Raw genomic sequence first — 16861 nt, forward strand, 5'->3', positions numbered from 1 at the left:
TTTTTCTAAATAGAATGGTTCAGGAGGCAGGTGTACAACTTCCTACTTTCTTAAAAATTATCAAATTGCCCAAAAAAACAAGATACAAGACATTACGTGATCTATCATCCAGACTCCAATTGTTATTCAAACAGCACACTTCTCCAGGGTGGGTTTATTTAAAGCTGCAGGAATGTAAGACTTTAGGTCTATTACTACATCCTTCTCGAATTCGGAAGTGGAGGGAGATTGGTCTTGAGGAATTGGGTCATTTCTATATGAATAATAAGGTGATCTCGTGGCAGGAGGTCCAAAACAAGCTTTTAGATCGAACTATACCCAACTTCCTTGACTACTTGCAGGTCATTCATTTCCTGAAGAAGGTCAATTTTCCCTCCCCTTCCGTGACGATGAATTTGGCTTCCCTGCTTTATGAAACTAAAGTTAAAGGCATAGGAAAATGGTACACTCTGCTCCGGAAAGATAGTGAGCTCCCTATCCTACATACGTTTTTGGGTAAGGTTGAGCACGAAACGGGGTGCGCCCTGTCCTGTCAAGAGTGGCAACTACAAGCCCAGCTCGGTCATAAGGCTTTGAGAGCGGCTAATTTTAAACGGATGGCTTTTTTAAATAGATGGCTAGCATACTATACTCCCAAGACTCTGAGTAAACGATATTCAGATGTGGAAAATAGATGCTTCCGTTGTCAGGCTGAGGAGGAAGGAAATTGGCTCCACATTTTTTACACCTGTCCTAAACTTAATGAATTTTGGGGAAACATCTTTGTAGCTATAAGTCAGGCCATCCAAAAGCCGGTAGATCCTGAAGTTGAAATTGCCTTATTCGGAATCTCCAGAGTCAAGCCAGGCTTGACCAAACATGAAGAAGCATATGTGATGATTTGTTCATTGATGGCACGTTCATTAATTCTTCAAAACTGGAGCTCGCTAGAGATACCCTCCTTTATGAAATGGTTTAATAAAATGAAGCGTACGAGGGGGTTCGAGGAAGCGTATGCTATGAGGGCTGGAGCAACAAGTACATTTGCGAAGATTTGGCAGTTATTTGACAATGGTATTAGGAAATGAGGTTTTATAGTTTTAGTACTTTTTCCCATTTTACGCCCTCAAGAAGCTTAAATATAGGGAGCCTGAGGATAGGAAGAAGGCGATAGGAAAAGTCTACTGTTTTGATTTATTATAAAAAAGGATTTAATGTCTATGAACTGTTATGCTCTCTATGTAGACCTCTCCCAGCACATAGTACTTTAAAGTATTTTTGCACTTTAGCTAAAGAACTTCCATGTACTGGTTTAGCATGAAAAGGGGTTTAATATTTATGATAATGCTGCTATGGATGTTAAAGGTTTATAGTCTAAATACTTTGAGTATTTGTCTTTGTATCTTTTTTTTTTTCTTTTTTTTTAACACTTTCTCACTTTTTGCACTTTAGGAATTGGGGTCCAGTTCTAGAAATGGATTTCATATTGAGTTAGTATTAAGCAGCAAATACTGTTTAAAAATTCATATGTACTGTATTCCGACACTTTGTAGTAACATTGGACTCTATGCCAAAATATTTATAGTTCTTCTCTTGCATTTTTTCACTTCACGTAAATGTTTTTTTGCTATTCAGTCATGGTATTTTAGTACATCAATGTCTAATTGTCTTAGGTGGTATATTATAAGGATTATGATTGATTTGTACATGGAGAAAAATTCCTGATTGTTTGTTACTATCCCTGTTCTGCTCAATAATTTTTTTTTTTTAAAACATAAAGAAACTCAACTTTCTAAAGCTGCATTTACTTCATTACCCTCTAACGCTTACGTCACAGGTCTATGGAGTCCGTCATTCCCTATTTAAACAACACTACAAGAAGGGGATCTTTTAAAACAAAATGATTGAAAATTTCCATCAAAAACATGGATTTAGCAGAATATTTGTGCCCACTTTGTAGAGCTCTGGATTCAACAGAATAGTTGTGCCCACTTTGTAGAGCTCTGTACTGCATGCAGGGCAGGCCTTTGAGCGGATAGCCCCCTGGACAGAACCACATTTGGAGCCCCTTAATCCTTTGCTTTTCATCCTAGTTTTAGCCTGTAAATTAAGTTATACAAAGAGCAAACCATTATCTTCATTAACTTAGCAAATTTGCATTTTCTTTGTAACGTGGTACGTCTTGCCCTATACTTATTGTGAGGAAAAACAAAACTACAAGTACTAGAAAACAAAGATAAATGGTAGTACTTTTGCTTTTCTACATTTTTATATATTTCAAACGTGGCCCCTTTACGTGAGCACCAGTTACATTACACGAGGACAAATTAATTTAAACATGGGTGTTTTGCCCAGAATCACCAAGATTTTAAGCTGACGCTGGGATTTAAACCTGGTTCCGATGCCATAAGGCCACACCCTCTCGCTTAATAAATGTAATAAAATACCAACAATCGAGTAACACAGTAGTTGTGTATTTGCAGCAATGTGACCAGAAATAGTAAGATGTTACACATTTAGAAAAGAATAATTATAATTTAGGTTTATAGAGGTGTAGCAGTTCCAATTGAGACCTTCCTGCCTGGCTGTCTACGGTCCTGTCCAACCTCTTCTGCCTCAGCTGTCTGCGGTCTCGTCCAACATTTTGCCAGGGAGGGGATACTCAGGGCTATTGTATCCAGTGCAGGCCGTGGCTGAATACCCAACCTTCGCTACTCCTCCGCCATTTTCCCCTCAATCACCCTCAGCTCAGCTTCTTCCTGCCAGTGCTTAACTGTAGATGAAATGGGGTAGAGGCTGTTAAGGAGATGGGAAGGCGAAAGGATTTCAATGGGGCATCTGAAGCCGGTACAATAAAAATGCATGATTAAACAGAGTGTGGGCTGAATTGTATGAGCCATTTCAGAGAGTGACTGCTGCATGATCTGCATGCAGACAGCTCCTTGCGCCCCTACGAATGTCAACGCCCTGGGCGTGGGCCCACCTCCCCTGTGCTAAAGGCTTGCCCTTACTGCATGGTGAACTGACCATGTGGGAACAACCATACACGATACCTGTCGTTTATATAATAAACACAAAACTTGGAAGTAACTCTTGGTCTTTAATACCAGGTGTAATTATTACTCAATTTAAATAGCCCCCTTTGTTGACAGTGGCGTGATTAAAAGCTAAATTGGCCCTGTCAGCGATCGAATTGGTGACCTTTAGCCCGTATCACAAAGATTAATGAAACCTAATTAATAAAAGCAGTGCAATTAGAATTATAACAATACACATTTGTGCAAATTTTGACCAATCGTTCCAATTTCGTAGGAAATTTAGAGATACATGTAATATTATGCAGCTGTTCTCATATACTATTAAACATCTATGCAGCTGTTCTCATATACTATTAGACATCTATGCAGCTGTTCTCATATACTGTTAGACATGTATGCAGCTGTTCTCATATACTAGTATTAGACGTCAATAGGACTGGTTTCGTGTTTCTGTTACCGGGGGCCAATAATCTGTAATCTCTGTTCAAAAACCTGCGGCACTACAAGCTGCTGTTCTCAACATTGAAACAGTTAGCCGACCAATTGCAGCTACTAACACCGGAAGTAAATCGAGAATGTAGCCAATCAGAGCCCCCTGCTTCCTGTACCACAACGTCGTTAGGCTAAAATGAAGTCCGATTATTTTGCCCTGCCAATATGGAACAGTCTTGTAAAGCTTTTATGGTGATCGTTGATGCTGTCTTCATGGGTTACCGCAGAGATGATGACAACAGCTTTGATTTGCTCGTAGTCTGCCGGAAATTAGAAAAGCGCACACATGTTTTTAGCAAATGTGGTTTTGCCTCTGCTGCAGAATAAATTCCGCTGCGGTTGCTCTCCCGGACTGCCGCTGCTCCCGGTTCTTTTGCCGCCCCCTATCCCAAGCACCCTCGCGCTCTCGTTGCCCCTCCAGCCCAGCCAATGGGAGTATTAAATGATGAGACTAACCCGCAAGCGCATCTGCTCCGTCCTGGTGTTCGTGTACTGCCTCTTCTCCCTGTATGCTGCGTACAGCGTGTTCTTCAAACCACAGAAGGTGACTCGGGTGCACAAGGTGGTACATAAAAAGGAAAGGCAGAAGAAAGGTAAGAAGACTTTGTCCAGTGTTGCAAAATAGAAATCATATAACACCGAGATCAATATTTACAAAAATACCCGCTTTTAGTCTGAAAGTGAATTTTCCATGTAGCGAATAAGGGGTAACACAAATATACCTTTTATGTAGGTTTTAGTACATAATCCAGGCGTCTGTTAAATCACCGGGGTTTGCATTTCGTATGGTCTCATGTTGTTACATAAACGATGGTTACCTTTAATGTGTGATGTGTCTCTCCTAGTGACGTGAATGGAATACACTCGTGGTGCCTTGATCGATGCCAGCTCTAACACAACACCTGGGCTGCTTCTCACCTCTGCACGAGTGTTTTTGGGCCCCGCCTCGTCCCGAGAAAGCTTTAAACTCCCAGCTTTCTAAGTACGCATTGTAACAAGCAACACACATACCCAACTCTGTAACTTTAAAACAAAAAATACATTTGGAACTTGTATAGGAGGAATACATAAAAAAAGGTTTTGAGCAGGCTGAAGGACATTTGTGTGCATTGTAAGAGCAGGGGTACAAGTGTGAGAAGTTAAGCACCGCCTGCAACCCGTGATGGATTGCAGAGCCAAAGAATATTTTTTGGGGGGGATTTGCTCTTGCTTGAAGTGGAATTCACGGCAGCGACATTTTTGTATGAACTTTACGAGTTCTGGACGAAATCGAAAGTTAGTTGTACAACAACATTTATATATCATTTACGTAGGGCTCTAATGATGGGAGTGTTTCCATGCTGTGTGTGATGACTACCGATATTGGGTTGTCATGCTATGGGACGCAGCGCTCAGCAGTGTGATGGATGAAGTGTGTGTTTGTGAGGTGTGCAGTTTATGGTCTCCAGTGTGCTGGCAGCGTTGAACAGCTCTGCAGGTCCCTTTATGGTATTTCTTATGATCATTGTCCATTCAGCTGGTTACTGCACTGGGATCTCTATTCAGAGATATTCTGTTTAAAGCTCATAGTTTAGGTTGGAGGGAGACCTGTTGGAGAGACGTGCTGGCATGATCTTTGTTAATATCATCCCATATCTGATTGTCATTGTGAGATATCAAGAAGCAGTCCTAGTATGTAGCTTGTTGGGACCTGCAGTGGTGGATACATTTAAAGTTTTCCATTGTCCAGCGGTATGTGTCAGATATCTTCAGTTATTCCAGCCCTGTTCAATGGGTGATGGGTGGTTTATTGCTGTAGACTGGTACTGTACTGTGATGGACATGACCTGAAGCACTTTTATATTATGTGAGTGTGTCAAGCAGCACAAGGGAATTATTGCAAGCTGCATGGACTACAATCAACTGCTCAACCACTGAGTGTTGCTGTGTTAGTAGTAATGTGGGCGAACAAAGCAAACGCAACGAGATGATGGACGGAGCGTTGAAACTTTTCATACACTCACCCGCAGTCACACATCTGGGTTGAATCCATCACTGTTCTTTAGCTCACTTTGCCGCCCCAGTTCAGGCACAGCTATATGCAAATCAGTCTTGGCCCTGTGCCTCATGGGAGCAGTCCAGCCGGATCTGCCAAGCCATGCCTTCCTTGGATCGGAAACAAGCATCTTGTGACCAGTTTCGGGCTAACAGCCCTCATAAACCAGGCTAGCTTGAATCCAGTGGCAAAGTGAGCATACACTCACCCTCAGTCACAGATCTGGGTTGAATCCATCATCGTTCTTTAGCTCACTTTGCCACTCCAGTTCAGACACAGCTATGTGCAAATCAGTTTGACCCTGTGGATTTAGGCCCAGATCTCTGTACTGGGGTGAATAATGTATGACATTGTTCTGCATTCTGTCCATCAATTGTTCTTTTTGAATTTGTCTCCCCGAGTTGGACGGGTATACCCAGACATGGGTCCCGTACTCTCCATGCCACTGGAGTAAAGCAATCCTGGCTGATGAGGGGTCAAACCCCGAAACCGGTCCTAGGATGCTTGTTTCCAGTTCAGTGAGGACCTGGCCTGGCAGTTTGGGCTGTCCTGTTCCCATGAGGCACAGGGTCAACACTGCTTTGCATATGGCTGGGTCTAAACTGGAATGGCATGGTGAGCAAAAAAACGATGGCTTTAGACCCAGATCTCTGTACTGGGGTGAATTTATGACATTGTTCTGCATTCTGTCCATCAATTGTTCTTTTTGCATTTGTCACCCAGAGTGGGACGGGTATGCCCAGACGTGGGTCCCGTGCTCTCCATGCCACTGGAGTCCAGCTATCCTGGCTGACGAGGGGTGAAACCCCGAAACCGGTCCTAGGATGCTTGTTTCCAATCCAGGGAGGCCCTGGCCTGCCAGTTCGGGCTGGACTGTTTATTGGGTGCAGGGTCAAGACTGATTTGCATATGGCTGGGCCCAAACTGGAATGGCATGGGGAGCAAAAAAAACGATGGATTTAGGCCCAGATCTCTGTACTGGGATCAATGTATGACATTGTTATGCATCCTGTCCATCAATTGTTCTTTTTGTACTAGTAATGTGGGACAGGAGTATTTTATTGGAAGTGCATTTATATAGCGCTTACTACCACTGACAGTTTCTATGTGGTAGATTAAATTAAGGAGTTTGGTGTGGTGTTTAGTGGGGCGTATGTGGATTCATGCAGATGGTGGTTGTATTGATAGATGAGCTACAGGTGATTAGGTATTATTAGGTTGCAGAGTTATGACTTTTAAAAGAGTGTTTAATTTTTTTAATAGTGTGTGGGCAATTTGCATAGATACCATAATAGAGATTAAGGTGAACATGCATGTGACTTAGTCTAGGGAGCACGCAGAGTATGGAAAGTAACAGGAGGTTCATTCTAAAGAAAAAAGGAGTCTCAACATTTGTAAGTTTTAAATCAAGGTCAGTTTTCATGGAAATACAAGAAATACCTTTCATATTGCATGTAATCCAAAGATGCAAAACTGTAGAAGCAAACAACATTATCTGCTTGTGAGATAGTGTTCAGCTGGTCAACTCAAAGGCTGGAAGCATAAAGTTACAGCTGCATGCATAAATAGTGAAATATCCAGAGGTTTAGGCTGCGCTCAAAGGCAACAGTAACTTCATGGTCATAGCAACGTGAGGGAATATACGGGTAAGTTATTCAAACATTGTAAAGGATATTCTGCAGATTTGATGTTCACCCTTACGTGTGGCTTAAAAAAGCAAAGTGTGATCCATTTTGGATGCCCTGGTTGATGCATGGCCCAAAACGGGGTTGAGGATGGCTTTTCAGACAGTGGAAATGTATTGCCTGCATTTCTGTGGCTGGAGGGTAGAGAAACTGATCATAGAGGCATTTGCTTTAGGCGGGAAAGGTATGTCACTTGGTAGCCATAAATCACATATCCAGGCTTCACACTGCTGAGCTATCTCTCATTCTACCCATAGGTTCAGGTTCCAGACACCTGAGCTATCCCTCAGGTGGCTAAGCTCCATCACCAAAGGGAAAGAGCTACAACCCACCATGTCTGCTAGTTTCTTCTCAAATTGCCACCAACTCTACATTTAGTAATTGTATTAAAAACATGTAAATGCAAGAAATGAGTTGAGTTGTTACTTATAAAATGCAACTAACGCCCTATGGCATCTTGGCACTAATCTAACTAATTGCATCAGAAAAGATATTAAGATCATCTATAAACTAGACACATTGTTAGAGCATTCCAATACATAGAATGGTCCTCAACTGTGCACGGGCCAAGCAGGCTTGATTCCAAATAGATAAAGCAACAAAAAAGAAGGAACATGAAAGACATGGCTTGGAGGATTCAGGCAAGGAAAATGTTGAATGATACATACATAAGAAGAAAGCTCCCTGTGCAGCAGGCCATCTGTTTTTTGTATTGGTAAAACAAACTCCTGCATTGAGAGTTTATTTTCTCAAAACACAGAAGTTTGCTGGATGGGAGCAAAAAAAATGGTGCCCGACCGGCAAGCCTGCAGTGCTCTGATGTGGGGGCTACTTTGGCAGCTGCCCTCACAGCACAGATGTTCTGGCCATGCAGGTGGAAGTCCTCTTCCTGCGTGGCGGAGGCCATGTGCTTATCTCCCCTGGCAAATCTGCTGACTGTCAACCAGGTTCTAGTTGTACCTCTAAGCATGGTCGACAGGGTTATAGTAGGTAGGGCATTAGACAAGTCTGGTCATCTTTGTTTATCATCAATAGCTATGCATGATCGTGACAAGCTATCCTCTATGACGTTTTCATACTGCGGGAGCACAGACCGAGATTGTGACTGATGGTTTTTGTACAGAGTAGATGGATCATGTCACACCACACCACATCTCCCTCTCCCCCCTCCGCACACCTCTGCAGGGTTGGACTGGCCGTAGCAGACACCATGCAATTCCCCAGTGGGCCACCAGGGTGGACCCCATAGGAGGCGTTTTTGTTACCGGGGTCAGTTTTGCAGCATAGCTGCAGTATTGGCCCCCGGTAACAAAAGCAGCTGCAGTGTTTTCCGTGTGCACCCCTGTTAGAACTGGGGGTCTCTAGTTGACAGAGGTAGGTACCTTTGACCAAATAGGGACCTGTGCTTCTAAGTCAGTAGTTACACTACTGGATAACCCCTGCTCATCCACTTGGTAGCTTGGCACGAGCAGACAGGCTTATCTCAGAGGCAGTGTGTCAAGCATTTGTGAACACATACAGTAATACAGTGAAAATACTACAGATGGACACCACACAGGTTTTATAAAAATAAGTATTCTTTATATAGACTTAACATAAGACCACAAACGACAAAAATCCACAATACTGTACTCAAAATTGACTTAAAGATGGTAGAATTAACTTAGTTCAAGTTGATGGTAAATGCGACACAGTTCTCACAAAAGCACCTGGATGCGTAACGCAAAATAAAGGCTCGCAACGTTGGAGATGCGTCGGTTCCTTGCTTAGGGGGAGACGATGCGTTGCGCCTCATTGCTTGCGCAGAGTAGAGGATGCGTCTTGATCCTTACTGGAGATGAGGTGATGCGTACATTCTCTTGCTGCCTCCCGGTTGCGATGCGGCAAGATGGCGCCTCGATACGATGCGACGATCCGGTGCGATGTGATAAGATGGAGCCCTTGATGCGATGACGTGTAGACGATGCGTGCACGCCCGGCGGCCGTGCGGCGAACTCTGTATCTTTGGAGCCGCGACCGGCCCTGCGACACACTTCTCTGGTGATGCGGCGGTGACCTTGCGGCGGCGACACGCTTCTCCGGTGATGCGTCGGGTAACAGCTTTGACGAAGACACGCTTCTGTGGTGATGCGGCAGCAACCTTGGCGGCAACACGCTTCTCCGGCGAAGCGACTGCAACAGCTGCGACTGCGACACTCTTCTTCTCGATGCGTCGTGCTTCCAGCTCCCAGCGACACGCAGGCTACTGCAGATAGAATTCCCAGCAAGGAAATTCAGAGGGGAGCTGGAGGTGAAGTCTTTTGGCCCTGAGATTTCAGCAGGAGGCAAGCACAAGTTCAAGCCCTTGGGGAAATATTGTGCAAGATGATGAAAGTTCTGTAAAACTTCCTTCTCCTTTCCTTGGCAATGAAGACACAACTGCAGGCCAACCCAGCAAACAGCACACTGGCAGAGGGGCAGTTCAAACTCTTGCAGCTTCCTTGGTTCTTCTCCTGGCAAAAGGTTTGTCTTGTTCCCAGAAGTGATCTAAAGTCTTGGATCTGGGTCCCCATGTGTATACTACTTTTCTCTTTGTTCTCTGAAGGCAGAGAGGCCTTTGCCTAGTCCAAACCAGTTCTGGTCAGTCCTGGAGCACTTTGTTTACATGACTCCTTTCCTTTCACAGGGCAGAGACATCAGATGCACCACAGGAGGTGGAGCCAGCATTGTGGAGGGACGGCACAGCCCTATACAGGTCCCAGGTGCAACTCCTCCCACCCATCTACATGCAGATCTTTCTATTCAGTCCTGTGCTGACTCACGCTGTCTCCTAGAATCCCCCAGCCCCTGTCACTCAAACGCCAGACAAGGAATAAGCAACCTAGCAAAGGCAGGCCTGGATGGTTAGACAAGAAAATACCTACTTTCTAAAAGTGGTATTTTCAAACACAGAATTTTAAAACCAACTTCACTAAAAGATGTATTTTATCATTCTGAGTTCAGTCAGCATGGCAGTCAGAGACTGCACACAGGCTCTGCAGTGGCAGGCCTGAGACACACTTTACAAGCTGCTTCTGTGGGTGGCACAACCAGTGCTGCAAGCCCACCAGCAGCATTTGATTTACAAGCCCTGGGCACCCATGGTGCACTAAAAAATGGAAGGGAGACCCACGCCAATGGTACCAGGTCTAACAACCCCCAATTCCCCCCACCCCTCGCAGCAGGTCCTACACAATTGCCAAGACCGGTTTACATTCCCAATTCGGCCCCTGCTCCTCTGTTTGGAATATGTAATTGTATTGTAAGGAGAAAGGCAGAGGTGAAGTTTTAATAAAGTAATGAGGTTACAGCTGGTAGAAAAATGGGCAAACTAAGTGAGCTTGGCAACCCCAAACTGAGACTTATACATTATAAGCTGTGTATCTGTATGTATTTCATCATGCCAGAAGGACAAACACAGATTTGGAGAGTAAGGCCAAGGTTTTAACCCCTTGTGTGCCCATGACGAGCTGGACTCGTCATGGAGCATAGTCGCGCTGTGCCCATGACGAGTCCAGCTCGTCATGAGGCATTCCCTGGGGAATCCCTCTGGTGCGGGCACCAGAGGGATTCCCTTTTAGTGAAAATAGCCTCGGGGGCTGGGGAAGAGCTTCCCCAGCTCCCGAGGCCCCCCCCTGCTTTCAGTTTAATGTCGATCGGCGCGCACGTCATTACACTGAAACTGAAACTGAAATGAGCCAAGAGGCTCATTTCAGTTTCACTTTGTACGTGCTCAGGGGATCCCTGCTTGGGGATCGCCACAGGAGGACGACCCCCAAGCAGGGATCCACCCACTAGACACCAGGGAGGGGGGAGCGGCCCCTTGGGCAAGGGCCTTTGCTCCCCCCAAATAATTTTGGCCAAATTGCGCAATTGTTTTTAGAGTGTGGGCTGCCCGAAACGGGCACGCCAATGCCCCCACCCTCCCCCCCCCCCACAAAAATGAGTCTTTCTGCCCCCCAGGAGGCAGATGGGAGCTGTAGCCCCCAATCTGCCCCCCCCCCCCGGGGGCGCAGAATGCCCACTAGAAACCATGGATTATTTTGCTTTATTAGTGTAGGGGTAGGGGCTCCCCAAAATGGGCATGACAATACAACACACCACCCCACCCCCAGAGAAATTCCAGTCTTTCTGCCCCCCCCCCCCCCCCCGGGAGGGCAGATGGTGGCAGTGGTCCCTGATCTGCCCCCTGGGGGGGGCAGAAAGACCCCTAGGCGCCAGCGAGTACGCAGGCTTTTTTTATGCGTGGGGGTGGGGGCTGCCCAAAATGGTCATACCAATGCCCACACCGCCACAGTCTTTCTGCCACTTTAGGGGCATATCAGGATGAAACCCCGTTTTTATCAGGAGACCCGGGGGAACGCTGGGTGGTAGGAAATTTGTGTCAGCCCGGTGATGCCACAACTTTCCCACACAAAAATGTGTGAAAAAGGTGAATTTTTCAGCTAAATTTGAGGTTTGCAGGGCATTCTGGGTAAGGAAACGTTGGGGGATCCACGCAAGCCATACCTCCCTGAAATCCCCCGGGTGTCTAGTTTTCAGAAATGTGTGGGTTTGGTAAGTTCCCCTAGGTGGCCGCCGAGCACCGGGCCAAAAACCCAGGTGACCCCCCTTGCAAAACCAGGTCGTTTTGAGGTAGGCAATTTTCATGTCGCCTCAATACGTTTTGGGCCCTTGCCTGTCGCGGGTACTTGGGCCTCCCACACGAGTGAGGCACTGTTTTTATCGGGAGACCTGGGGGAACGCTGGGTGGTAGGAAATTTGTGTCAGCCCGGTGATGCCACAACTTTCCCACACACAAATGTGTGAAAAAGGTGATTTTTTTTCAGCTAAATTTGAGGTTTGCAGGGCATTCTGGGTAAGGAAGCGTTGGGAGATCCACGCAAGCCATACCTCCCTGGAATCCCCGGGGTGTCTAGTTTTCAAAAATGTATAGGTTTGCTAGGTTTCCCTAGGTGCCGGCAGAGCTATGGTTCAAAAACTACAGCTAGGCACTTTGCCAAAAAAGGGTCATTTTTCACAGCGAAATTGAGGTGTGTCCACGTTGCGTTTTGCGCCGTTTCCTGTCGCGGACAGTAGGCCGACCCACACAAGTGAGGTACTGTTTTTTTCGGAAGACTTTGGGGAACGCGGGGTGAGTGGAAATTTGTGGATCCACGCAGATTCCAGAACTTTCTACCAGAGAAATGTGGAGAAAATGTGTTTTTTTTGGCAATTATTTAGGTTTACAAGGGATTCTGGGTAACAGAACCTGGTGGGAGGCAGTCAAGTCACCCCATCCTGGATTCCCCTGGGTGTCTAGTTTTCAAAAATTTATAGGTTTGCTAGGTTTCCCTAGGTGCCGGCAGAGCTATGGTTAAAAAAACTACAGCTAGGCACCTTGCCAAAAATGGGTCATTTATCACAGCGAAATTGAGGTGTGTCCACGTTGCGTTTTGCGCAGTTTCCTGTCGCGGGCACTAGGCCGACCCACACAAGTGAGGTACCATCTTTCTCGGAAGACTTTGGGGAATGCGGGGTGGGTGGAAATTTGTGGATCCACACAGATTCCAGAACTTTCCACCAGAGAAATGTGGGGGAAATGCGTTTTTTTGGCAATTTTTTAGGTTTGCAAGGGATTCTGGGTAACAGAACCTGGTGGGATGCAGTCAAGTCACCCCATCCTGGATTCCCCTGGGTGTCTAGTTTTCAAAAATGTATAGGTTTGCTAGGTTTCCCTAGGTGCCGGCAGAGCTATGGTTCAAAAACTACAGCTAGGCACTTTGCCAAAAAAGGGTCATTTTTCACAGCGAAATTGAGGTGTGTCCACCTTATGTTTTGCGCCGTTTCCTGTCGCGGGCACTAGGCTGACCCACACAAGTGAGATACCATTTTTCTCGGAAGACTTTGGGGAACGCGGGGTGGGTGGAAATGTGTGGATCCACGCAGATTCCAGAACTTTCCACCAGAGAAATGTGGGGAAAAGGTGTTTTTTTTGGCAAATTTTTAGGTTTGCAAGGGGTTCTGGGTAACAGAACCTGGTGGGAGGCAGTCAAGTCACCACATCCTGGATTCCCCTGGGTGTCTAGTTTTCAAAAATGTATAGGTTTGCTAGGTTTCCCTAGGTGCCGGCAGAGCTAGGGTTAAAAAACTACAGCTAGGGACTTTGCTAAAAAAGGGTAATTTTGCATTGTGAAAATGTGGTGTGTTCACGTTGGGTTTTGAGCCATTTCCTGTCGTGGGCACTATGCCTACCCCTACAAGTGAGGTACCATTTTTATCGGGAGACTTAGGGCAATTCAGATTTCTAAAGGAACTGTTATTACCTATTGACTTTCGATGCATTTCTGCCTTTCAAATGAAAGACATTGTGTACAAAAGAAGTCATTCTAAAAAATGACTGATAATTCTCATGCTAGTATGAGTATCCCAATTTCGGAAATGTGCAAATATCTACTGTTTCTAAACTCTATATTTTGTTCCCATTTCAGAAATACATAGGTTTCTTTCATACCGATTTTTCCATGTACACATTTTTACAGAATAATTACTATATACCCGATACATAAAAAACCATTGCAAGTTGCTGCTCAGTTTCTGGCTCTGGATTCGCCGGGTTCTTGGTCAACCTACAAGTCCTATCTATCCCCACAACCAGTAATGTCCAGCGGATGTAACGGTATATTGCTTTCAAAGAGCTGTCAAAATTAGAAGAAGTTACAGGTGAAAACGTTGACACAAAAGGCGCTTTTTTTCAACAAATTTTCACTGTATCCTATATTTAACTGTTAGTTTCTGTAAAGAAACCTTGATGGATCTACACAAATGACCACTTGCTGAATTAAGAATTTTATCTACTTCTCTAAAATGTATAGCTTTCCAGGATCCATTATTGCTTTTGTACCCATTTCTACCATTAACTGGAAGAAGGTTGAAAGCACAAAAAATAGCAAAAATAGGCTATGTCCCAGAAAAATGCCAAAATTGTGTAAAAAATGTTGGGTTTCTGACAAAAGTCTGGTATCCCCGAAAAGCTGGGAAAATGGTGAGTTCAGCCCCACAAACCCTTTTTTGATAACATTTGCAGGGAAAACCCCAGATGCTTTAATTTGCAGCCTGTTTTTCCCATTTTCCCCAAAAAAAACAATTGCTGTATTTTGGCTCATTTCTGTGACCCCTCCAGGGGAATCCACAAACCCTGAGTACCTTCAGAATCCCCATGCTGTTGGAAAAAAAGGACGCAAATTTGGCGTGGATACCTTATGTGGTCAAAAAGTTACAGGGGCCTCAGCACGCAGTACCCCAAATAGCCAAAAAAGGGCGTGGCACAGGAGGGGGAAAAGGCCTGGCAGCGAAGGGGTTCAGTTATGTAGAATTCAGGTGGTTTTCGGCGTGTGCTGTAATTACTTCTACACTGGTGTAGGGTATTTAATGGGTAAAATAAGTAAAGTCTGAGTTCCACACCTCAGTATGAAGCCATACATGCGGAATCGGGATTTACCACTCTGATTACTGCATGTTTTACATTTATGTCTTAGCATTTTATCCCGTTTTTCTGGTGAAATCTGTTATGAGAAAACTGCAATGTGTGGAAATTGGTGCACAACTCACAATTCCAAGCTGTGTGCAAACATCCATTTGTGCATGGATAAAAATTAAAAACAAAACTTTGAGCCAAGGTATATGTAAAGTCTGTATGCATATAGAGAGCAGGGGCAGGGTGTAATAAGAGTTTGGCCTTCTCCTTGTTGCCATTATTATCGCTCCTCTGCTGTAGGGTTCGAGTTTGCCATGTTATATTGCAGTCATATTTATACAGTGCTTCGTGCAGCTAACAAGGCACCAAAGCACATCTGCAGAGGGGTAGTACGCTACTCAATGGCGAGCCATTGATGGAACAGTGCTTGTTTGTCACGCGGCCTAGACCATCATATACCACCACCAGGAACAAGCAGCAATGAAAAAGCTTTCTCTACCTGCAAGTCGCTTTAGGGTGACCTCAGTAGTTTAAGTGAATGGCATCTATTGGTAAAGACGTTCTCAATCTTTTTCAGTTTCACAATGAAAGTTCCCATACTTTTTGAAAAAAAAAAAAAAACCTTTCCAGAACCAATGATGCCGACCTTCATGTGTCTCTGGGTGAAAGGGAAGGAAGGACTTCTTCTATACTTAAAGGTGGGTGAGCCACTAAAAGATCAAGCTGGTTTCAAGCCTGATATCCGACTCTGGCACAGCTTGCGGTTCTATTTTGTTATTGAGCCCAAAGCAAGACGAGCTTTCATGTGTCTTCTAACTGACACCCACGTGCTAACTAACCTCTTGCACAAAGAATTCACAAAAATAAAACGGTAACCTTTGAAATGAAAAAAAGAGAGAGATACCGATCAAGTGACTGAACTGCACAATGTGAAACCAGAAAACCTCTGGTTGAATCCCAGCTCACCCTCTTGACCAAACTGTGATACTAGGCAAATATTTTATTTTACTGAGCCTCCTTTTTTTCATTATCACATATGAGAGCACCTTCAAATATGTGAGTTCAGGACGTGTGCTGTACGAAAATCTCTTGTGGTTTATTTAATAGACTAGAATGTTGCTCCATGCATAGAAAGAATCCAAGTCACATAGGGGTACACATTATTGATGCGCCTCTTAGTTTACTAGTGCCATTGTCATCATGGTGGGTGTGTAGAGGCATGGATGCATAAAACTATCACTTTTAATAAAGGTTTTTCAATGCAGTGATCTAATCTGGTGTACTAAAGTAAAACGTATCTGCATGTTAATCAAATTAAATTTTAGATTTTTACATGATTTCTATCACTTGATTTACATATCAAATACATTCAAGGCTCGGTACATGCATGGGCTCCTAGAGCCAGGCCAGTACCTGGTCGGTGAAGCCAAGGGAGGGATAAACAGTGAAAGTAAAAAAACAAGCCCTATCGCCTAGATGCCTGCTTCCTGAAAGAAATGTAAATATGTGCAGTTGGTAAATCAGTTAGTCTAATGGCTGCTTGGGGACGAGTATAAGGCTTTACTTGATGGAATCATGTGAGCCTTCAAGGAAACAAGGATGTATTAAATTACAATTTTCACTAGGTACAGTCTGATTGCGTATTACTAAATGTTTTTAAAGCATACACTAAATCTCTGTACACTTTCTGACAGCCGATCTTAAACCATGTGTAATACAATTTTAAAATTATGACTTGCATGTTCAGTGTTTTCAGTTGATGGTAGGGACCTTGTAGCACTACAAATACATCTCACCATTTTCCAGTGCACCAACCAAGTTTAATTTCAGTCTCTGTCTGGTTACAGACCAAGACATATTCAGTGATTTCATTAAGCAACTGTGCTTTCATATCATAAAACAATGCATGTCCCTCTGATTACTTTAACTTGCACTTATTTTTCATTTGATGTGTGTGAGTGATAGTTTATATTTATTTACCAGAAGGTGAAAGGCCAACTTATTAATTGCAGAATGTTTGGTCAAAGAAAGAAAGGCATGCAGCTGGGTTTGGAGGAGGGGGTGAGTTGGGAGCACTTAGGAACATTTGTGACGCTTGCTGTCAGAGTCAGTGGGGGCCCCAAGCCTCACACCCCATTTCAAATGAAATGTTAAAGAC

At 44.4% G+C, this 16861-nt stretch overlaps 1 protein-coding gene across 2 annotated transcripts in view; it reads left to right on the top strand.

Annotated features, from left to right (window-relative positions):
- Positions 1–3621: 3621 nt before the first annotated feature.
- The window catches only part of RXYLT1 (ribitol xylosyltransferase 1), a 79951-nt gene continuing 66711 nt past the window's right edge, over positions 3622–16861 (top strand). For both annotated transcript variants that reach the window (XM_085653400.1, XM_085653402.1), the window contains exon 1: positions 3622–4102. In XM_085653400.1, the coding sequence (XP_085509526.1) occupies positions 3952–4102 (151 nt within the window). In that variant the 5' untranslated portion in view covers positions 3622–3951. The remainder of the gene's footprint in view (positions 4103–16861) is intronic.

This window comes from Triturus cristatus, chromosome 4_1, assembly GCF_964204655.1.
Source record: "Triturus cristatus chromosome 4_1, aTriCri1.1, whole genome shotgun sequence".
NCBI lineage: Eukaryota > Metazoa > Chordata > Amphibia > Caudata > Salamandridae > Triturus > Triturus cristatus.